The sequence below is a fragment of the Schistocerca cancellata genome, chromosome 9 (assembly GCF_023864275.1).
Source record: "Schistocerca cancellata isolate TAMUIC-IGC-003103 chromosome 9, iqSchCanc2.1, whole genome shotgun sequence".
Lineage (NCBI taxonomy): Eukaryota > Metazoa > Arthropoda > Insecta > Orthoptera > Acrididae > Schistocerca > Schistocerca cancellata.
The window spans coordinates 218,081,035-218,105,976 of record NC_064634.1 but is presented as its reverse complement, the minus strand read 5'-3'; the positions used below and the strand labels follow the sequence as shown (position 1 = coordinate 218,105,976).

Genomic DNA, 24,942 nt, shown 5'->3' with positions numbered 1-24,942 from the left:
TGTGTAATGGTTTACATGCTTTGCTTTCATATTTGAAACTGACTGCAAGAAAGAAAATGAAACTGATATATAGTCCATATCAATTCAGGCAGGCTAGGAAAAAATCTTACCTTCATAGTCTCATATGTTGTTGAATTTAGCATAGATTAAAATGAAGGACTAAGTAAGGAACAAGTTTTTTTTTTTTTTCCAAAAAAATTTTGTTAATTTCCAAGAATGTTTGCCTATCGAAGACGCGGCCCCCAAACGACAGATATCGAAGTGAGATTCTAAATTGATCACGCGACTGTGGTGGTGGGCATTATGATAAATTATTTGTGAGTTGCTAGGGAAACCCAAGTGATTTATGTCGGCAGTGAGTGGGATGTCTGGTATTGTAGACGTTTATTCGGCTGATTGCATCACATGGGAGAATCTAATTCCATGCTTATGAAATGTAGAAAATTGTTGGATTTTTGTCGGAAATATGGACTAATAGCAGACAATGAAAGGAGGAACTGTGTAGACTGTGGTAGCCAAAGTCTATAAATGTTTGTAAGAAGAGTTCTGATAGTAAATACCTTTACAATTTCATTCCGGGATCTGTGGTAAACGAACGACTGCTGTGAAGAATATGTTGTTGTTGTGGTCTTCAGTCCTGAGACTGGTTTGATGCAGCTCTCCATGCTACTCTATCCTGTGCAAGCTTCTTCATATCACAGTACCTACTGCAGCCTACATCCTTCTGAATCTGCTTAGTGTATTCATCTCTTGGTCTCCCTCTACGATTTTTACCCTCCACACTGCCCTCCACTACTAAATTGGTGATGTCTCAGAACATGTCCTACCATCCGATCCCTTCTTCTAGTCAAGTTGTGCCACAAGCTCTTCTTCTCCCCAATTCTATTCAATACCTCCTGATTAGTTATGTGATCTACCCATCTAATCTTCAGCATTCCTCTGTAGCACCACATTTCGAAAGCTTCTATTCTCTTCTTGTCTAAACTGTTTATCATCCACGTTTCACTTCCATACATGGCTACACTCCATACAAATACTTTCAGAAATGACTTCCTGACATTTAAATCTATACTCGATGTTAACAAATTTTTCTTCTTCAGAAACGCTTTCCTTGCCATTGCCAGTCTACATTTTATATCCTCTCGACTTCGAACATCATCAGTTATTTTGCTTCGCAAATAGCAAAACTCCTTTACTACTTTAAGTCTCATTTCCTAATCTAATTCCCTCAGCATCACCTGACTTAATTCGACTACATTCCATTATTCTCGTTTTGCTTTTGTTGATGTTCATTTTATACCCTCTTTTCAAGACACTGTCCACTCCGTTCAACTGCTCTTCCAACTTCTTTACTGTCTCTGACAGAATTACAATGTCATCGGCGAACCTCAAAGTTTTTACTTCTTCTCCATGAATTTTAATACCTACTCCAAATTTTTCTTTTGTTTCCTTCACTGCTTGCTCAATATAGACATTGAATAACATCGGGGATAGGCTACAACCCTGTCTCACTCCCTTCCCAACCACTGATTCCCTTTCATACCCCTTGATTCTTATAACTGCCATCTGGTTTCTGTACAAATTGTAAATAGCCTTTTGCTCCCTGTATTTTACCCCTGCCACCTTCAGAATTTGAAAGAGAGTATTCCAATCAACATTGTCGAAAGCTTTCTCTTAAGTCTACAAATGCTAAAAACTTAGGTTTGTCTTTCCTTAATCTTTCTTCTAAGATAAGTCGTAGGGTCAGTATTGCCTCACGTGTTCCAACATTTCTGCGGAATCCAAATTGATCTTCCCCAAGGTTGGCATCTATCAGTTTCTCCATTCGTCTGTAAAGAATACGCGTAAGTATTTTGCAGTTGTGACTTATTAAACTGATAGTTCGGTAATTTTCACATCTGTCAACACCTGCTTTCTTTGGGATTGGAATTATTATATTCTTCTTGAAGTCTGAGGGAATTTCACCTGTCTCATACATCTTGCTCACCAGATGGTAGAGTTTTGTCAGGACTGGCTCTCCCAAGGCTGCCAGTAGTTCTAATGGAATGTTGTCTACTCCTGGGGCCTTGTTTCGACTTAGGTCTTTCAGTGCTCTGTCAAACTCTTCACGCAGTATCGTATCTCCCATTTCATCTTCATCTACATCCTCTTCCATTTCCATAATATTGTCCTCAAGTACATCGCCCTTGTATAGACCCTCTATATACTCGTTCCACCTTTCTGCTTCCCCTTCTTTGCTTGGAACTGGGTTTCCATCAAAGCTCTTGATATTCATGCAAGTGGTTCTCCTTTCTCCAAAGGTCTCTTTTATTTTCCTGTAGGCAGTATCTATCTTACCCCTAGTGAGATAAGCCTCTACATCCTTACATTTGTCCTCTATTCATGCCTGCTTAGCCATTTTGCACTTCCTGTCGATATCATTTACGAGACGTTTGTATTCCTTTTTGCCTGCTTCATTTACTGCATTTTTATATTTTCTCCTTTCATCAATTAAATTCAATATTTCTTCTGTTACCCTATGGTTTCTACCAGCCCTCGTCTTTTTACCTATTTGATCCTCCGCTGCCTTCACTGTTTCATCCCTCAAAGCTACCCATTCCTCTTCTGCTGTATTTCTTTCCCCCATTCCTGTCAATTGTTCTCTTATGCTCTCCCTGAAACTCTGTACAACCTCTGGTTTAGTCAGTTTATCCAGGTCCCATCTCCTTAAATTCCCACCTTTCTGTAGTTTCTTCAGTTTTAATCTACAGTTCATAACCAGTAGATTGTGGTCAGAGTCCACATCTGCCCCTGGAAATGCCTTACAATTCAAAACCTGGTTCTAAATCTCTGTCTTACCATTATATAATCTATCTGATACCTTTTTGTATCTCCAGGGTTCTTCTATGTATACAACCTTCTTTCATGATTCTTGAACCAGTTGTTAGCTATGATTAAGTTATGCTCTGTGCAAAATTCTACCAGGCGGCTTCCTCTTTCATTTCTCTCCCCCAATCCATATTCCCCTACTATGTTTCCTTCTCTCCCTTTTCCTACTGTCGAATTCCAGTCACCCATAACTATTAAATTTTCGTCTCCCTTCACTACCTGAATAATTTCTTTTATCTCATCATACATTTCATCAAGTTCTTCATCATCTGCAGAGTTAGTTGGCATATAAACTTGTACTACTGTAGTAGGCATGGGCTTTGTGTCTATCTTGGCCACAATAATGCGTTCACTATGCTGTTTGTAGTAGCTTACCCATACTTTTTTTTTTTTTATTCATTATTAAACCTACTCCTGCATTACCCCTATTTGATTTTGTATTTATAACCCTGTATTCACCTGACCAAAAGTCTTGTTCCTCCTGCCACCGAACTTCACTAATTCCTACTATATCTAACTTTAACCTATCCATTTCCCTTTTCAGATTTTCTAACCTACCTGCCCGATTAAGGGATCTGACATTCCACGCTCTGATCCATAGAACATCAGTTTTCTTTCTCCTGACAGCGACGTCCTCTTGAGTAGTCCCCGCCCGGAGATCTCAATGGGGGACTATTTTACCTCCGGAATATTTTACCCAAGAGGACACTATCATCATTTAATCATACAGTAAAGCTGCATGCCCTCGGGAAAAATTACGGCTGTAGTTTCCCCTTGCTTTCAGCCGTTTGCAGTACCAGAACAGCAAGGCCATTTTGGTTAGTGTTACAAGGCCAGATCAGTCAATCATCCAGACTGTTCCCCTGCAACTACTGAAAAGGCTGCTGCCCCTCTTCAGGAACCACATGTTTGTCTGGCCTCTCAACAGATACCCCTCCGCTGTTGTTGCACCTATGGTACGGCTATCTGTATCGTTGAGGCACACAAGCCTCCCCACCAACGACAAGGTCCATGGTTCATTGGGGGGGGGGGGGGGATGAAGAATATATGGTTTGACTATTCCAAATTATCGATCCAGAGCAGCATAATTCTTGTATCTTGCTGGATTTAGGGACTACACCCTGCAAGCAAGAGCATCAGAAACTGACTTACCTACCAATACCGTGTGTGAGTATTTCGGGTTTTGCAGAGATGTGTCTTATGTAATAGTGACCAACAACAGTGTACTGATCGGTGGGCCAAATAAAATTGTTGAAGTGGACGAATCGCACATAGCAAGAAGGAAAGACCAGAGAGGATGATCTTTAAAGAACGAAATCAGACATATTTGGGTATTCAGCAGTATAGAACGAGAGTCCCAAAAGTGCTTTGTGGTAAGAGTGTTCTGCAGAGACAAGGTAACTTTAGTCAGTTTGATAAAGCACTTTATACTGTCCGGTAGCAAAGTGATTACAGACGGCCTTTAGTCTACAAGATACTGTAGAGTTCGTGTCTTCTGATGGTCCCAGTGGACACATGCAGATCAAGCGACTGTGAAAATCCGTGAAGTCTTCCATTAAAAGAGAAGTGTGTCCAGGAGAAAGAGACCAACTCTACTTGCTCCAGTATCTGTATTTCAATAACCCTTGTTTGCAGTTGAAGATTTTTATGCGTTGCTAGCACAGCATGTGCTGATTCATGTTCTGTGTCATCACTTATAACTGCAACACTTGTGGTCTTATTTTGAAAATATGTCACTCCTGTAAAAATTGAAACCTGGTCATTACTCCAATGATATCGTTGTACCTCTTGTGGGAGAATTACAGCCCAGTTCTCAGCAAAATCACAGAGAGGCACTAAACTTATTTCTTCAGCCTGTACACACCTTTTCACTTCTGCAATGTGTTGTTGCAATTTCTTCATCTACATCTACATACATACTCCGCAATCCACCATACGGTGCGTGGCGAAGGGTACCTTATACCGCAACTAGCATCTTCTCTCTCTGTTCCACTCTCAAACAGAATGAGGGAAAAATGTCTGCCTGCATGCATCTGTACGAGCCCTAATCTCTCTTATCTTATCTTTGTGGTCTTTCCGCGAAAGCAGTAAAATTGTACTGCAGTCAGCCTCAAATGCTGGTTCTCTAAATTTCCTCAGTAGCGATTCACAAAAAGAACGCCTCCTTTCGTCCAGAGACCCCCACCCGAGTTCCTGAAGCATTTCCGTAACACTCGCGTGATGATCAAACCTACCAGTAACAAAGCCCGCTTCTGAATTGCTTCTACGTCCTCCCTCAATCCAACCGGATAGGGATCCCAAACACTCGAGCAGTACTCAAGAATAGGTCGTATTAGTGTTTTATAAGTGATCTCCTTTACAAATGAACCACATCTTCCCAATATTCTACCAATGAACCGAATACAACTATCCGCCTTCCCCACAACTGCCATTACATGCTTGTCCCACTTCATATCACTCTGCAATGTTACGCCCAAATATTTAATGGACGTGACTGTGTCAAGCGCTACACTACTAATGGAGTATTCAAACATTACGGGATTCTTTTTCCTATTCATCTGCATTAATTTACATTTATCTATATTTAGAGTTAGCTGCCATTCTTTACACCAATCACAAATCCTGTCCAAGTCATCTTGTATCCTTCTACAGTCACTCAACGACGACACCTTCCCGTACACCACAGCATCATCAGCAAACAGCTGCACATTGCTATCCACCCCATCCAAAAGATCATTTGTGTTGACAGAAAACAACAGGGGACCTACCACACTTCCATGGGGCACTCCAGATGACACCCTCACCTCCTGTGAACACTCACCATCGCAGACAATGTACTGGGTTCTGTTACTTAAGAAGTCTTCGAGCCACTCACATATTTAGGAACCAATCCCATATACTCGTACCTTAGGAGTCTGCAGTGGGGCACCGAGTCAAACACTTTCCGGAAGTCAAGGAATATGGCATCCGTCTGATACCCTTCATCCATTGTTCGCTAGATATCATGTGAAAAAAGGGTGTTGTGTTTCGCAGGAGCGATGCTTTCTAAAGCCTTGCTGATGGATGGACAGCAATTTCTCTGTCTCAAGGAAATTCATTATATTCGAACTGAGAATATGTTCGAGAATCCTGCAACAAACCGATGTTAAGGATATTGGTCTGTAATTTTGAGGATCCGTCCTTGTACTCTTCTTATATACAGGTGTCACCTGCGCTTTTTTCCAGTTGCTTGGGACTTTACGTTGGGCAAGAGATTCGCGATAAATGCAAGCTAAATAAGGAGCCAATGCAGTAGGGTACTCTCTGTGAAACCGAATTGGAATCCCATCAGGACCTGGCGATTTATTTATTTTCAAGCCATTCAGCTGCTTCACAACCCCAGGGATGTCTATCACTATATCCTCCATACGGGAATCCAAATTGACCCTCCGCCTCAAGCGACGCGAACGCGCTGCAGTCTGCCACTCACCCTGAGGTGAGGGTGGCCCCAACGCGTCGGGTACACTAGAAGGTGCCTTGGCGGCTGAGTCAGCAGGCACAGCAAGCGACCTGGGGTGTCTCAAGCGACATGCCAGACCCTCCGCTGTCGCTGCACCTCGAGGCAGCAGCCTGAAGGTGGCTGACCGTGGCCAACAGCATGCTCAGCTGCTCGCGAACTGCGGCCAGTTCCTCCTGCGCTCGTACACAGCACGTACACACGCTATCCATCATACTGCTAATATCTGGATGTATAGAGTTGCGACAAGTAAAACAGCAATATGCAACTGCACAGTTGCGCCACCAGCGCCAGATTGAGCTGCGATATATGAACGATTACTTACGAACCAAGCAATCAAAGGACCACGACTACACCACTATACAGATATTACAATGTGATCCTACCCCTGTCCTAGTACAAAATATATATATTGCCGTTAGCGGTATTATTATTTCATGCACTTGATAGAGACTAGTATCACATCTTCAATTTATAGAAAGTGCATGTAACGTGAGTACAAGTTGAAATGCTATTGACCCCTGGAAGTTATTTACATTTGTATTGTTGTTCATGTATCTACTAAAATCTACCAAATGCAGCTATTGACCCCTGAAATTTATTTACATTCGTATTGCTGTTCATGTATCTACTAAAATGTACCAAATAACTTTGAGACTAAAATAGCGTTTTCTCTTTTGTTACCAGACAGTGCCACAGATAGCACACACTCAGTTGTCTGTATTATTACCTGAAATAAATCCACCTGGCGATGGAGATGTGTTCCTCTGAAAAACATATTGTGAAGAACAATAACTGTCACTAATTGCTGTAATTTGTATTTTCAACAGAAAATAAGTTAACTGTGTATAGATATTTGAATTTGTGATATTTCTTTTTTTAGTCTCATTGTTTCACGTTACAATCAGATATGTTAATTGACTATAATATCATTTAGTTTGAACCACTGCTGTTAGGTTTACATCTTCATGACACTTGCACAGAGAAATTATATTGTGTGGAATAATTGCTCAATTCCCTCCCCTTACTAATTTTACGGTTTTTGCAGGAAGGAAGTTGTGAAACGAAGAATGATTCCAGTGGTCGAACGAATGCAAATGGAGTGGACCTGAATCGCGACTTTCCAGATCAGTTTGATCAAAATCAGAATGATCATGATTATATCACAACTGGCAGGCAAAATGAAACTTTAGCTGTAATGACATGGATTGTGTCAAATCCTTTTGTACTGTCTGGAAACCTACATGGTGGTGCTGTTGTCGCAAGTTACCCATTTGATGACTCAGGGTAAAGAATGAAATGTGCATTATATTGTTTTTATATTATTCAGTAATTATTAATTATTTGGTTGAATATTTAATGGATCATATTTCCAATACGGCATTAGGATGTGTGATGCATGTGTTGCTGCATATTTACTCTACTTTAATGGATACCCACTACTACACGTGTTTGATGCTGAAGATTGTCTAAGGGAAAAACGGTTCTGTTTCTATATCATTTTATCATCTAACAAAATGAATTTTCATTTTTAGTTTCAAACTTTTGATATTGAATTTTATTTGTAAGTATGCTGAACATTAAATATCATTTGTAGAATTCTCAGGTGTTTGGTTGGGTCATATCATAACTACTCCATGGTATTTCGGCAAGCAGAGTCAATGCCATCGTCAGGTGGTCCCAGATAACTGCTGCTCCACTCCTGTCGGCATCTGTTATATGTTGGTCATCACCCCCACTATCACTTTGTTCCTATTGCTGTCTGTGCGGCTGCCACGGTGGATGGTGGCAATGGTGGGAGTAGTGGCTCTTTGCTCCGAACTCTGTTCTCCAGTGTTTGCACTATCACCTTATTGTGCAAGAACTCTTTTCCTCTTCTAGACCAGGGTAGCAGTTATCATGGACCACCTGAAGATGAACCAGTTTGTGTTGAGTAATTATAGCTTGATCTGGCATTACAGCTGAAAATTATACAAATAAGAAATATGCTTGGAAAACATCAGGTCACTTTAATTATGAGACATGACCCTGGTCTCAAAGTGGCATGGTCTTCTTCAGGAGAACTAAATACAGTGTAAAACTAAATATGGTTTCAAAAGTAGACTACTGAGTCTGATGTGTATTAAAAAATTTGAGTCACGTCATTGAGACATAGACTTTCAGTGAGAAAATCATTCAAAATCTGATGGTTTCCATATGAAATCTGAAGCTTGGACAGCATGACATTCTTGGAGGATAAGAAACGTTTCTCAGAGAATCATCATTTCATCACTTTTGTGACACACACGTCACTGTTGTCAAACATTATACGGTGCAAATGGTAGGTACAGGTGAACAGATTCCATCTTCTTTGCTTTCTGAAAGACATTTGTCACCGTACTACATTCTCAAGTGGTAACCTCAATGTGGTCACAGAAAGTGACTCCACAAATACAAGATGTGTCCCAAAAGTCATGATATATATTTTGTCACACTCCAACAGGCTGCAGCACATTCAGGCCATTTTTGTTGGTTTTTATTTTTATTTTTTTTTTGGTGTTGGGGGGGGGGGGGGGGGGGGGAGTGTCATCTTTATAGTTACCTCCAAGCAGTGGTGCCATGAGAATCACTGATTTAATGCAGCCCTGTATTGCTGTATTGAAACAATGTAGGGCGGATATTTTTGAACTATGTTGGGCGATCGGCTTCTGCACAAAACTCAATAAAAAAAAAACCTGGATAAACTGATGAACTGCTTGCACAAGCCTACAGGGAGTCTGCATTTTTGTATGTGCAAGTTACGAGGTGGGTGATGAAGTTTAAGAGTGACCAAGAGGGGTCGACCATCAACAAACCAAACTGATGAAAATGTGACTTGAGTGCGTGGGTTGTTGTATTCCAACTGTCAAATGAGTGTACAGTTGTTAGCTGTCACTCTCAACACTCCATAAACCTTTGTGCATCTCAGTGTTACCAAAGAATTTGAACATGCAGAAGGTCTGCACTAAGCTGGTCCCCAAACTGTTGATGGATGAGCAAAAAGCCAATTGAGTGTTGATTTGAGCGAACTAAGAAGCATGTGGAAATTGAACTGGATTATTTGAACAATGTTATTACCGATGATGAAATATGGCCATTTTTATATGACTCAAGAGATGAAGCACCAGAGTGCCAAATGGCACAATCTGGGGTTACCGAAACAGGAGAAGATGAGGATGAGCAAATCCAAATTGAAGGCAACGTCAATAGTCTTTTTTGATGCCAAGGGTGTGGTTCACAGAGAGTTCGTTCCTCAAGAGCAGACCATTAATGCTGCCTACTACACGGGTGTTCCAGAATGGATGTGGAAAAGGATCATCCACATGCAAAAACGCATTAGGTGCCGCATCATGACAGTACACACAGTCACATGTATCTCTGTGTCCCTAAGTTCCTGGTGAAACATAACACTGCAGTGCTACTGCAGCCACCTTACAGTCCTTACCTTGCTCCAGCTGACTTCTTTTTCTTTGCCAGTCTCAAGAACATACTCAAAGGATGCCATTTTGACAGCACTGAGGCTATCCAAGTGGTTGTGACAACAATTTGAAAGGATATTCCCTTCTGTGACTTTGAGTTGGGGTGGGGGGTTAAGGGGGGGGGGGGGAGGGGGAGGTGCCAGGCATGGGAGAATTGGTGGAATAAACGTATAGATGCTCATGGAGATTACTTTGCACAGACAGTGTTAATAAAACTTTTTTAAAATATATTTCATGACTTTTGGGACACACCTTTCATGTGACTAGCTGGGATTTTTAATTTTGGAATCTGATACATTAATGCCGTACAATTGATACAGGAAGGGACTGCAGGATGACTGAAATGTCATTTGCACTTGGTGTATGAAGGCCGGATAAATAAAAGATAATGTACTCGGTCTCATTGTGGTGGAAAGGAGTAGACACCCAAACAAACAAAAAAATCTTGGACCACCTACCTAGTGATTAATAGAGAGTAAAGTTAACTTCAAACACCAACTGAAATTACACTGCTTGAAAACTCTTACTCCATACAAGAATAGCTGAATATGTAGTAATGTAGCGTGTGTGTGTGTGTGTGTGTGTGTGTGTGTGTTTGTGTGTGTAGCTTAAGATGGAAATGGTCAGCGTGTTCTCATATTATTCACTTAAAAAGTGTACAACAATTTAAAAAAAATATATAGTGAGAGGTAACAATAATGACCTATAGACCATGTAAATAACTGATCGAAACTGAAAGTTCAGCACAGACAAAAGGTAATAGAGATGCTAAGCTACTTCCATGGTGTCCTTGGAAGAAATCCGCAAAACTACCATCCCATTATCTAGGTGGAATGCGTTACAAAATTATATGTATAAGCATAAAATACTCACAGTCAAACACTTTACAATGGCATGGATGCAGAACTGCTATTGTGACACTGTTGGAATGAAGTGCAGATATGGCACAGACTGTCCATTCTGTTATGTCATTGTTCATTACCAACCAGTAGAAGTATCTTCTCACAAATTGTTTGGCCTGGACGTGGCACGGCAGTTTTTACTAGTGAGTACTAAAACCTTAGAATAGTGTATTACAGGGATAGTGACCTGATATCCTTCTTGAAGACGAGGAGTGCGTGTTGCAGCTTTTACTAATCTACATCTATACTCTCTAAACCACTGTGTAGAGTTCTTCCCATTTACCAGTTATTAGGGTTTCGCTCTGTTTTATTACCATATGGAACATGGGAAGAATGATTGACTGATTGCCTTGTGTGTCTAGTAGTTATTCTGATCTTATCCAGGTGAGTGATACGTAGGGGCTTGTAGTACCGTATTTACTCGAATCTAAGCCGCAGTCGAATCTAAGCCACACCTGAAAAATGAGACTCGAAATCAAGGAAAAAAAATTTTCCCGAATCTAAGCCGCACCTGAAATTTGAGACTCGAAATTCAAGGGGAGAGAAAAGCTTTAGGCCGCACCTCCAAATCGAAACAAAGTTGGTCCATTGTAATATGAGACACAATTGAGGTCGAATGAATGACGATACAGCTACAGTAGTTTGGTTCGAGTCGTACGCTTAGCAGTTAAGCTTTACCAGGTAGCCATTGCTATGCGTCAGGCGCTCCGTCCGTATTTATACGGGTACCCTTCCCTTTTCACGTGCTTCGTCTGGTTTGAATTGATTGCTTATTTTTCTTTGATCTGATAAGTGCCGTTCTCTTTGTTATAGGTGTTTACATCACTCTAAGCTGAAAATGCATTACTGTACTGTGTCATACACTGTTTGTCACATTCTCATAATGTGTGTTTACGGCCTGTTGCCGCTCGCGGCATGGCTTTCTTTTTGTGCGCGCTACCACCGCTTTTTTTAAAAAGAGGAATCATCTCATTAGCGAAACAATGGCAAGAGACTGCTATTTGTTGTTACTTACACTGCTGCTTTCTTTGATAATGATCAACAAGAACCAAATAATAGACTGCGTATGATAGAAGATGTTCTGAACGAGAGTTTAGCGAAAAATTTTCTCCGTTTGAAAATCTTTGCAGGTGCCTCTTTAGTACATTACATTCTGCACAGAAATTAGAGTCATCTTAGATTTAAAAATCTAGGCAATTTTCGTGCTTCATTTCTGACTGTATCACTATTAGGCATAAGAATAATACGAATATAAACGTGACATGATATTATATTCTTCCGCGTTTGCTCTTGTCTCACTCTAGTTTTGTAGTTTATTAGGCAGACAGGATTTAAATGAGATAGCAACAAACACGAAACAATACATGACAAAATGTTTATATTCGTATTATTCTTATGGTGAAGAGAATACTGCAAGTGATTCACAATTCATAAAAGTTCCTTTTAGCAACAATCTCTTCTAACAGGTAGGAAAAAATTCAGAACGTAGAGTTGGCCATATTGACAAACATCCCAAACAGTCTTGCCAGTCGGATTTTCGTAGTACATTGAAATGCTGCTACATTCGAAGATGAACAATACGGAATTTGTATTTAGTTCGTTGGATAATGTATGAAAATGCAGTGCTCGAAACTTGGGGCGGAGGAAACAGCTCGTCTTCCACTTTTTTAAAAAATTTACTTACTGACACAGAGGTTTTGGCGCCAGTATCTATCTTTGTGCCTGCAAAGCATGCCTGTGTAGCGCTACATATATTCGACGGCAGAAGTTAGTTGTGGCGGCACCTACCAACATTTTTCAGAACTTCCGTTTTTTTTGCACTCGATTCCAAGCCGCAGGCGGTTTTTTGGATTACAAAAACTGGAAAAAAAGTGCGGCTTAGATTCGAGTAAATACGGTATATTTCTAGAGTCATCATTTAAAGCCAGTTCTTGAAACTTTGTTGATAGACACTGTTGGGATAATTTGCGGCTATCTTCAAGTGTCTTCTAGTGAGATCTTTCAGTATCTCTGTGACACTCTGCTTTGTATCAAACAAATCTGTGATGATTTGTGCTGCCCTTCCCTGTATACATTCAATATCCCGTTAGTCCTATTTGGTACAAGTCTAACACACTTGAGCAGTACTCTAGAACCGGTTGCATGAGTGATTTGAAGCAATCTCCTGTGTAAACTATTTGCACTTCTCCAGTATTCTACTGATAAACTGAAGTCCACCCCTTGCTTTACCCATGACTGAGCCGTTGTCATCATTCCATTTCATATCCCTACAAAGCATTACACCCAGGTAACCAATTCCAGCAGTGACTTATTGATATTATACTCGTAGCATACTAGATTTTTTGTTTGTTTTTTGAAGTGCACAATTTTACATTTCTGAATATTTAAAGAAAGTTACCAATCTTTGCACTACTTTAAAATCTTATCAGGATCTGACTAAATGAATATGCTGCTTCTTTCAGACAGTACTTCATTACAGATAACTGAATCATCTGCAAAAAGCCTGATGTCACTATTAATATTGCCTGCAAGGTCATTAATTTACAATATGAACAGCAAGAGTCCCAACACACTTCTCTGGGGTAAACCCAGAATTACTTCTTTTGGTAATAAGTATAGGTGTAGTACTGAGTCAAATGCTTTTAGGAATTCAAGAATACTGCATCTACCTGATCCCTGGATCCAGAGCATTCAGTATATCATGAGAAAAGTGTGGGTTGAGTTTCACATGATCGATGTTTTCAAAACATGCTGGCTGGCATTGAGGAAGTCATTCTGTGCAAGACACCTCATTATTTTTGAGCTCAGAATATGTTCTATGATTCTACTACAAATCGATGTCAGGCGTATGGGATGGTAGTTTTGCGGATTACTTCTGCTACATTTTTGGACACAGATGTGAGCTGTGTTTTCTTTTTCTTTCCCAAGAATTGGGCATTGTTTTTTGTTCAAGGGATCTACGACAGATTGTAGTTATAAGAGGGGCTAACACAGCTGCAAATTCAGTGTGGAATCTAATAGGAATACCAGCGGGCCCTGGAGCTTTGTTCAGTTTTAAAAATTTCAGCTGTTTCTCAACACCACTGACACTAATAATTAAATGTTTCCCTGAGGCATTTAAGCCTCTTCATTATGCACAATAATGATCGAAGCAGTCTTCTTGTTTGCTAGGCAAAAACGTTAACCATTACACCACTTAACTTGGGTAGTTTGTGCAGCAGTGTTGATCATTGTACTGCAGTGGTGTTATGGTTAGCGTTTCTACCTAACAAACAAGAAGACCCGAGTTCGAGTCCTGGCGGTAGTACAAATTTTAATTCATTTCATCTGCTTTGATCATTAAACTGACACTAATACTTATTTCATTCATCTTTTCAGTGTTGTTGTTGTTGTTGTTGTGGTCTTCAGTCCTGAGACTGGTTTGATGCAGCTCTCCATGCTACTCTAACCTGTGCAAGCTTCTTCATCTCCCAGTATCTACTGCAACCTACATCCTTCTGAATCTGCTTAGTGTATTCATCTCTTGGTCTCCCTCTACGATTTTTACCCTCCACACTGCCCTCCAATGCTAAATTTGTGATCCCTTGATGCCTCAAAACATGTCCTACCAACCGATCCCTTCTTCTAGTTAAGTTGTGCCACAAACTTCTCTTCTCCCCAATCCTATTCAATACCTCCTCATTAGTTACATGATCTACCCATCTTATCTTCAGCATTCTTCTGTAGCACCACATTTCGAAAGCTTCTATTCTCTTCTTGTCCAAACTAGTTATCGTCCATGTTTCACTTCCATACATGGCTACACTCCATACAAATACTTTCAGAAACGACTTCCTGACACTTAAATCTATACTCGATGTTAACAAATTCCTCTTCTTGAGAAACGCTTTCCTTGCCATTGCCAGTCTACATTTTATATCCTCTCTACTTCGACCATCATCGGTTATTTTACTCCCTAGCAAAACTCCTTTACTACTTTAAGTGTCTCATTTCCTAATCTAATTCCCTCAGCATCACCCGACTTAATTTGACTACATTCCATTATCCTCGTTTTACTTTTGTTGATGTTCATCTTATATCCTCCTTTCAAGACACTGTCCATTCCGTTCAACTGCTCTTCCAAGTCCTTTGCTGTCTCTGACAGAATTACAATGTCATCGGCGAACCTCAAAGTTTTTACTTCTTCTCCATGAATTTTAATACCTACTCCGAATTTTTCTTTTGTTTCCTTTACTGCTTGCTCAATATACAGATTGAATAACATCGGGGAGAGGCTACAACCCTGTCTTACTCCTTTCCCAACCACTGCTTCCCTTTCATGCCCCTCGACTCTTATAACTGCCATCTGGTTTCTGTACAAACTGTAAATAGCCTTTCGCTCCCTGTATTTTACCCCTGCCACCTTCAGAATTTGAAAGAGAGTATTCCAGTTAACATTGTCAAAAGCTTTCTCTAAGTCTACAAATGCTAGAAACGTAGGTTTGCCTTTTCTTAATCTTTCTTCTAAGATAAGTCGTAAGGTCAGTATTGCCTCACGTGTTCCAACATTTCTACGGAATCCAAACTGATCTTCCCCGAGGTCGGCTTCTACCAGTTTTTCCATTCGTCTGTAAAGAATTCGCGTTAGTATTTTGCAGCTGTGACTTATTAAACTGATAGTTCGGTAACTTTCACATCTGTCAACACCTGATTTCTTTGGGATTGGAATTATTATATTATTCTTGAAGTCTGAGGGTATTTCGCCTGTCTCATACATCGTGCTCAACAGATGGTAGAGTTTTGTCATGACTGGCTCTCCGAAGGCTGTCAGTAGTTCTAATGGAATGTTGTCTACTCCCGGGGCCTTGTTTCGACACAGGTCTTTCAGTGCTCTGTCAAACTCTTCACGCAGTATCTTATCTCCCATTTCGTCTTCATATACATCCTCTTCCATTTCCATAATATTGTCCTCAAGTACATCGCCCTTGTATAAACCCTCTATATACTCCTTCCACCTTTCTGCCTTCCCTTCTTTGCTTAGAACAGGGTTGCCATCTGAGCTCTTGATATTCATACAAGTGGTTCTCTTCTCTCCAAAGGTCTCTTTAATTTTCCTGTAGGCAGTATCTATCTTACCCCTAGTGAGACAAGCCTCTACATCCTTACATTTGTCCTCTAGCCATCCCTGCTTAGCCATTTTGAACTTCCTGTCGATATCATTTTTGAGACGTTTGTATTCCTTTTTGCCTGCTTCATTTACTGCATTTTTATATTTTCTCCTTTCATCAATTGAATTCAATATTTCTTCTGTTACCCAAGGATTTCTATTAGCCCTCGTCTTTTTACCTACTTGATCCTCTGCTGCCTTCACTACTTCATCCCTCAGAGCTACCCATTCTTCTTCTACTGTATTTCTTTCCCCCATTCCTGTCAATTGTTCTCTTATGCTCTCCCTGGAACTCTCTACAACCTCTGGTTCTTTCAGTTTATCCAGGTCCCATCTCCTTAAATTCCCACCTTTTTGCAGTTTCTTTAGTTTCAATCTGCAGTTCATAACTAATAGATTGTGGTCAGAATCCACATCTGCCCCAGGAAATGTCTTACAATTTAAAACCTGGTTCCTAAATCTCTCTTACCATTATATAATCTATCTGATACCTTTTAGTATCTCCAGGATTCTTCCAGGTATACAACCTTCTTTTATGATTCTTGAACCAAGTGTTGGCTATGATTAAGTTATGCTCTGTGCAAAATTCTACAAGGCGGCTTCCTCTTTCATTTTATCCCCCCAATCCATATTCACCTACTATGTTTCCTTCTCTCCCTTTTCCTACTGACGAATTCCAGTCACCCATGACTATTAAATTTTCGTCTCCCTTCACTACCTGAATAATTTCTTTTATCTCGTCATGCATTTCATCTATTTCTTCATCATCTGCAGAGGTAGTTGGCATATAAACTTGTACTACTGTAGTAGGCATGGGCTTTGTGTCTATCTTGGCCACAATAATGCATTCACTATGCTGTTTGTAGTAGCTAACCCGCACTCCTATTTTTTTATTCATTATTAAACCTACTCCTGCATTACCCCTATTTGATTTTGTATTTATAACCCTGTAATCACCTGACCAAAAGTCTTGTTCCTCCTGCCACCGAACTTCACTAATTCCCACTATATCTAACTTTAACCTATCCATTTCCCTTTTTAAATTTTCTAACCTACCTTCCCGATTAAGGGATCTGACATTCCACGCTCCGATCCGTAGAACGCCAGTTTTCTTTCTCCTGATAACGACGTCCTCTTTAGTAGTCCCCGCCTGGAGATCCGAATGGGGGACTATTTTACCTCCGGAATATTTTACCCAAGAGGACGCCATCATCATTTAATCATACAGTAGAGCTGCATGTCCTCGGGAAAAATTACGGCTGTAGTTTCCCCTTGCTTTCAGCCGTTCGCAGTACCAGCACAGCAAGGCCGTTTTGGTTAATGTTACAAGGCCAGATCAGTCAATCATCCAGACTGTTGCCCCTGCAACTACTGAAAAGGCTGCTGCCCCTCTTCAGGAACCACATGTTTGTCTGGCCTCTCAACAGATACCCCTCCGTTGTGGTTGCACCTACGGTACGGCCATCTGTATCGCTGAGGCACGCAAGCCTCCCCACCAACGGCAAGGTCCATGGTTCATGGGGGGGGGGGGGGGGTGGTATAAGGATTAAATTGGGGTAATTCCCCATGGTTTCCCTTTGCTTGAAAGCAGAGTTAAGAATTTCAGCTTTTGCTTTGCTAACCTCAATTTCTGTTCCTGCCTTATTCTATAGAGACTGGACACTAAATTTAGTGTCACTAAAAGTCTTTACATACAGCTGTAATTTCTCTGGGTTCTGTGAAACATCAGTTGACAATATTCCGATATAATAATAATCATTGAAGGAATCACACATTGCACGAATTGCATCGCATGCAACTAAGATAGTGGATGGGAAAGCACTTCTAATTACGTGTGTTTCACAGGCAGAAAATGAGTCTCCTATACTGTTTTAGGCCATGGTAGTGCATTGTGTTTTTGGTGTCTCCATACTTTTTGTCCACCCATGTACCTCCATTATCCTTGACACAGGCTTCACAGCTGATTGGTTTGATTGGCACCAGTAACTACATTGTCATCAAGGTAATTTGTACAATGGAGTATGCTGTATAGAAGCTGTTCAAGAACCTTCTGATGGATAGGTTGTGCAATGCTAATATGGAAATCTGCCTGCGATGCAGATTAAACAGGGTTGTGACCACTATAAACTACTGTGAATTGTTATCAAGGCATAGCAAAAAAGTAACACTTTCGGGAGATCAATCTTTGTGATATAGTGACTGCCAGGAAAACTAAAAAATAGCTTTTCGAGACAAGGAAACTTGTATGTACTGATTATAGATTTGTATGTTGATAATTGTTTTGAAATTGCTAATAATTTGTAATGACCCTTTGGATTTATGAACCACAGTAATAGAGGCCACTCTAGTACCCACAGTCTAAGATATAATCGCGACTCTCAATGCTGCGTCTGACATTTTGTGTGGCGCTAGCAACACCTGTGGTGAGGAAGTCAGTGGTAAGATTAATGTTTGTTCTTAATTATTTTTCTACTTAATTAATGAAATAGTTGATATAGTTTTGCATTCAAAGCATAAATAACTTATCGAGAGAGCTGAATGATCATGACGTAAACATAAAAACGATCAAATCTCACTGATTCAGTGACATAAGCTACATCCCATTCCTCAAGAAATACTTTCGAACATGTGTATAATTGCAGTTTACTCTGCTGGAAAGCAGGAGAATATAAACACACATTTCATTTATAGGGAGCATATATTTATGTTGTTGTTTTTTCCAATTGTGATAGGCCATTTCCTTGATGTGTTAAAATAGTGTATGGTGTCTAATGATTCACATATTCTTACACTTCACTTGATTTCCTAATACATGAATATTTTTATAAATGCATTTACTTTTGCTTCAGAATTGAATGTCTTGGAGATTCTTGCTGTTTGTGATACAGATATAGCAACAATTGTGGAATTGATTTCTTCCATGTTCGAAACAGTTTTATTGCTTTTGACATTTTATCACCACATCTCAGTGGTTTTCCCATCTCAGCTACAGTTTTGGTTGCTTATTTGGAACATTAAATAATGCAGCTATTGCATTCCACACCAGTTTCATACGTTGCAGATTCACTTATTTGACTGTAAGTGTAGTGAACAAAACTTCATGTTGTTGAATAGAAATATGATATCCTTCTACAAAAGGTGAGGTCTTCTGCTGTTTACTAGCCATTTTTTGTTCTCAGAAGAAAATGACATTCTTCAGTAAATATCTGTTGGTTACAAGAGAGTCACAAATAAACTGTCCTGTGATGTACCATTTCATATCTCCTAAGGGTCCTTAAGACATGAAAGAAAGGCAGATGTGGCATCATTTTTTTAATTATTGCCAATTTTTATGGGACTGCATGTGCCCTCTGATGTGAAAATTCTGTTACAAATCAATATAAGCTACGCTATTCTCACTCATCCGATACTATATTTGCATGTGTAGCTTTCTGTCTGCTTGGTACTTACGCTGGCTAGTGTGGTTGGATAAAGGAACCAACCATTGACATTCCTGACATGAAAGGTGAAAGCCAATTTTATGGCTGAGTCAAATGTTCTTTAAAATGCAAACTCTACAAGAAATCTTCTCAGTGATACCAGTGTGCCATTTCCCATAAAAGGAAGAGGTGGAGTAAAGAACAAATGTAACAGAAATAAGGAGACAAACATTTTACTGCTATCACCTATGCATCCTGTTGCGTTTCAGCATTAGTACCACTCACGAACACCTCAACAGTGTCTCAGATAGTTTGTCAACCAACTCCTTCAACCATTTCTCTTCAGCCATTTCTTCTTTTAGGAGAGTTCAGTTCTTATAAGAGCTTCTTGCCTGATATTTACCATGACTAGTTTCAAAACTAGTAATGTCAAATAAACCACTAGCACTGAGATTTTTATCATTGTTATTATCACACAATTGCGTACTGGTGCTTACTCTTACTATGAAGAAAATGGTGGAAGTGGACTATGCGCAGGCAGTTGAGTGTATATGAACATTAGTACAGTGTCAAAGGTGTCCAGGACTGAACACTCAACCAATGTATTCCACAAAGCCACTGATGCCTGATGCGTCCTTACCAAAAGTTTCAAAACATCTCAGAAAAAATTCTGGCTGTTGGTAGAATGAGCACTTGCACTTTTTAATGAGGGCACCTTGGACTTTTCCAAATAAACAACAGCTAAACACCAAAGGATAATCAGCTAGAGCAAATTAACTGGCCAGTTGTGTCTGAAAATTAGTTTTAAAAGCTTTTGACCTTTAATCAAGAAGTATTTTGTGTAATTGCTGTTAGAGATGCTTTAATACATTGAAAATGAAGGTGTTGCAAATCAAAAGCTTACACACTCAACAATAATTTAGTACTTGTGCTAGTAAACTCAATTTTTAGTCTTCTAAGTGCAAAATAATTCAATCCAACTCTGGATTCAAGATTTTTTTTTGATATTCAGCTGCCAGCTGTCTGAATATTGTAGAACAACATGCGTATCAACCGATTTCTTATTTTAATTTTTTGATCATTGTGAATAAATTTGAGCTGCAGAGTTGTTACATTATTGGTCTCTTAGACAATGGTGTCGGGCATAGGATTTATAAAATCAAGTTGCATTACTCATGTTTTAAATCTCATATTCTTTCATATAAATAAATGTAATTTATAGGTAATTCCACAATGAGAGTTTTAACTTTACTAATGTTTCAGAAGTGTTTCACTTTTTAGGTTTCTTATTTGTCACTGAAACACATGTTGTACAACAGGTTCAGCGGAATAATATAATTGTCCTTGATTTTGAACAGAACGTCCCGCGACTGCTGTGAAGAGAGCAAATCTCCTGATGATGCTTTGTTTCAATCATTGGCTCGCACCTATGCTGCTGCTAATCCTAAAATGACTGAGGGAAGTGCGTGCCCACTAGAGAAATTCAAAAATGGTATAACGAATGGTGCTATGTGGTATGAAGTGAAAGGTCAGACTCAAAATTTTATAATCTCATTACATACACACACAAATCATTGCTTTAATATACAGGAGACTTCATCAGATAAATAATGTAACTGACAAACATACAGTGCGTCAATAAAAAAAAATTAATCTTAATTTAAAAACATTGTTACAAGTTTATTTTAATTTAAAAATTCCTTGAATGAATAACAATAGTTTTGCATCAGGATGGTGTATAATTTTATCTTCAGTAAATGTAGTTCCATAGTGAAAGTGAAAGTTTTTCACTTTTAATTTATTATGACTTTAATTTATTATGACTTTTCATAGCCAGTTGCGAGGAGTCGTATATGAGAGCATTAATCTTTAAGATGGTAACATGAAGTTATCTTGGTTTCTTTTGTCATACATATGTTGAAAATTGTTTTCTACAAATAATTTTGGAGTAGTACATATAAAGAATAAGAGCTTATAAATGTAAGTAGGTAGCATAGTTAAAACATTTAGATCCATGGATAAAGGTCAGCATTAATCCTTAGGCATAATATTGCACTTATTTCCAATAAAAGTTTTCTTGAAGTAATAATATCCTGCTTGCAATACTTCCAAGCTTACAATAGATTCAAAATAGCTTTGGTAAAAACCTTTTCTAGTGTCCATGCCACTTGTGTAGAGCAATACTGTCATTGCGAATGGAGTACTGTGCAGCTTGTTTATTAAGTAGCTTTTATGAAAAGACCAGAATGATTTTTTTTTCTTGAAATAACCCCAGGAATTTGACAGAATCTCCTTCCTAAATTCCTGAATTTTATGGGTTATTTGGAAGTTATATGATTTTGATTTTGTATATTGTGTTAGTTGGGTCACAGGTTTTAAAATATTTAGGATGTCAATGCCTCTTTGGAGAATTAAATGAGTACAGTTGCATCATCTGAAAAAAAAGCTCTGGATGTTACATTTAGAGATAAATTATTATTTTTTAAATAAAGATAGGATTGGGCCTAAAATGGAACCTTGTGGGATACCCTGTGGAATAATTTTTCATTCTGAAAAACAATTTTCTGTACTTTACATTACAACTACTCTTCACTTTTTGTCTATTAAATATGATTTGAGCCACTTCAGAGTGCTGCCATTTATTTTGTATCTTTGTAATTTATTTGACAGTAAAGACTGCTTTACACAGTCAAAAGCCTTCATAAGGTCACGGAAAATTTATGTAACTTCTTGGGATTTGTCCAGAGATAGGAAAACATTCTCAACAAATTTGTTATGGCACATGTTGCACTCTTCCCTTTCTGTACACTAATGATTGAATTGTAACAATGATTATTAGATTTATCTGTGAAATCTTAGATTTGTGTTGTGACAACTTTTTTGAATGCTTTTGAGAATAGTGTTGTTATAATGCTAGACACTACCAATAGTGCAGCCACTAAGAACAAACATTTATGTATCCACATTGCCTGCCGGAGTGGCCGTGCGGTTCTAGGCGCTACAATCTGGAGCCGAGCGGCCGCTACGGTCGCAGGTTCGAATCCTGCCTCAGGCATGGATGTGTGTGATGTCCTTAGGTTAGTTAGGTTTAATTAGTTCTAAGTTCTAGGCGACTGATGACCTCAGAAGTTAAGTCGCATAGTGCTCAGAGCCAACTATGTATCCACATTCAAATCAATGACAAACATAGACACAGTACAATAAGCAGTAGAACATGATCTGAGAAGCAGTGCCAGCAGTGCTGTCTTTTTATAGAGCAAGGCACCGGCAGGCAACACAGCCGATGTCGAGCCTACGCCCTAGTCTTGTCATCTACTGCAAACGGCCTCTGATCACTGACCTGTGCAGCCACCAGTGACAGAGTATTTGAAGTCTAGTGCACCGGTGGTCTGGTGCCATGATGTATGTCCAGGTGTTGTGTGCAACATTATAGCACCCCTCCCCTCTTGGGGAAATGGCGCTCCTCTGATGTGGGCATCTGGATAACTGAAGACACATCCATGGCCTCTGCTGTAGGTGACAAAGGTAATGATGGCATCATCGGGAGGAGATTCTGGGTCAGAACTGATGAATAGGGGCGGAAGTGCCATGTTTATGGACAAACATAGTGGCCACCCCCATGAAGTACCATAAGGGAGGATTGGCGATAAGAGTGCTGGCAGCATCTTGACATAGGTGTCCTTGATATTGTAGAACTGCGCCTGTGGTGGAGGCACTGGCCACTTGGTCGCGGGGTGGCAGAGACATTGGCGGTGAAGGACCGGACGCCACTGGCTCAGCCAGTGGCAGAAGCGCAGGTGGCAGTGACGATGGGAAAGGCCAGCAGCATGTGTAGGGGTGCCAGACTCCAAAGGAGAGGCAGGAGATGGCAGCTTCAACAAGTAGGGTGGATCTCCTCCCACAGCTGGGACGCCCATCAGCCTGAGACATTTGTTGAGGGAAGACAAAGGTTGTGATGGCAGACCTGTGGCCCTTGCCGTGACATGAGGATGCGACTGATCATGGTGATGTGCCACCAGCCCCCTGGTGAGCACTATACAGAGGCAGTGGCGATAGCATCTGTGGACTGTGATTTGAATCCACTTTGGTCAGTGGCTGAACCCCCAAACCCAGACCGCAGAGCCATGAGGGAACCATGATGGGGGCTGCACAGATGGACTTTGGTGGGGTGGCATGAACAGATCCAGGAGGGTAGGTGGATGGTGACCATGGAGGATCATGGCCACCATGCCGCCTCATCATTAGATTGGAAAGGAGGGGCATTCATGGGGTGAATGCCTTTATAGGCACAGAAATCCTGGAAGGTGTGAGGTAGCAAGTGTATAAGACAGTGCTTCAATAGAATTTTTTTTTTGAGATGACCTACACCATAGCTTTGGCTGGTGTGGAAGGACAATTGACATAACACATGGAAATTTAGAAAAAGCATATACAACCAACAACCAGATGCTGAACTGTGGGCCATGGAGAGACCATCACCCATGGAGCCGCCTGTTGTGTAGCACTCTGAGAGCAGGCTGGGATAAGAAGTACGATATCGTCATTGATGCCAGGCCAAAACGTGTTGAGAGGGCAATGACTTGATACGAGAGGAACTCTTGCCCCTCCCCACCCACCCATTGTCCCAGATATAGGAACTGAAGCACATCCCACTGTAAAGCAGCCGGAATCACAATCTAGAATGACAGCCGATCCATAGCTAAGAAGACAACACTATCGAACACCAAAAGGTGGTAATGGAGGGCAAAATAGCTATGTAAAGGATCAGAAGCCCATCCTGAAGGCCTGTCTGGCCAACCACGCTGAATGAGGTGAACAATCTGGTGCAAAACCAAATCTGCTGCAATCAGGGAGCCCGTAATAGGAAATCATTCCACTATACATTGCGCTCCAATGTCGGAGTGAAAACAGAGGAGCTTCTGTAAAGTTTGGAAGGTAGGAGACGAGATACTTGCAGAAGTAAAGCTGTGAGTACCGGGCGTGAGTCGTGCTTCGGTAGCTCAGATGGTAGAGCACTTGCCCGCGAAAGGCAAAGGTCCCGAGTTCGAGTCTCGGTCGGGTACACAGTTTTAATCTGCCAGGAAGTTTCATATCAGCACACACTCCGCTGCAGAGTGAAAATCTCATTCTGGAAACCTCCCCCAGGCTGTGGCTAAGCCATGTCTCCACAGTATCCTTTCTTTCAGGAGTGCTAGTTCTGCAAGTCTCGCAGGAGAGCTTCTGTAAAGTTTGGAAGGTAGGAGACGAGATACTGGCAGAAGTAAAGCTGTGAGTACCAGGCGTGAATCGTGCTTCGGTAGCTCAGATGGTAGAGCACTTGCCCGCGAAAGGCAAAGATCCCGAGTTCGAGTCTCGGTCGGGCACACAGTTTTAATCTGCCAGGAAGTTTCAGAGGAGCTCATCTTTATCAAAAGTAGTATCCGGCTCCACCTGGAGACTGGATAACGCATTGGTGTTGGCATTCTGCGCAATAGGCTGAAAATATGTTTCATAGTTGTAGTGAGACAGAAAAAAGGCCCAATGCTGGAGGTGACGTGCTGCTTTGTTGGGCATTGTGGTTTGTGTACTGTAAGACCTTCAGCACACGCACCATAAGATTATTTGACTTGTCGCT

The 24,942-nt window shown here is 40.4% G+C and overlaps 1 protein-coding gene across 1 annotated transcript in view; it reads left to right on the top strand.

The window, feature by feature from the left end:
- LOC126100158 (carboxypeptidase D-like) overlaps nucleotides 1-24,942 on the top strand; it is a 250,461-nt gene that overhangs the window by 3,437 nt on the left and 222,082 nt on the right. Inside the window, exons 2-3 of the mRNA XM_049910700.1 lie at nucleotides 7,413-7,651; nucleotides 20,687-20,856. Coding sequence (XP_049766657.1) covers nucleotides 7,413-7,651; nucleotides 20,687-20,856 — 409 coding nt within the window. The remainder of the gene's footprint in view (nucleotides 1-7,412; nucleotides 7,652-20,686; nucleotides 20,857-24,942) is intronic.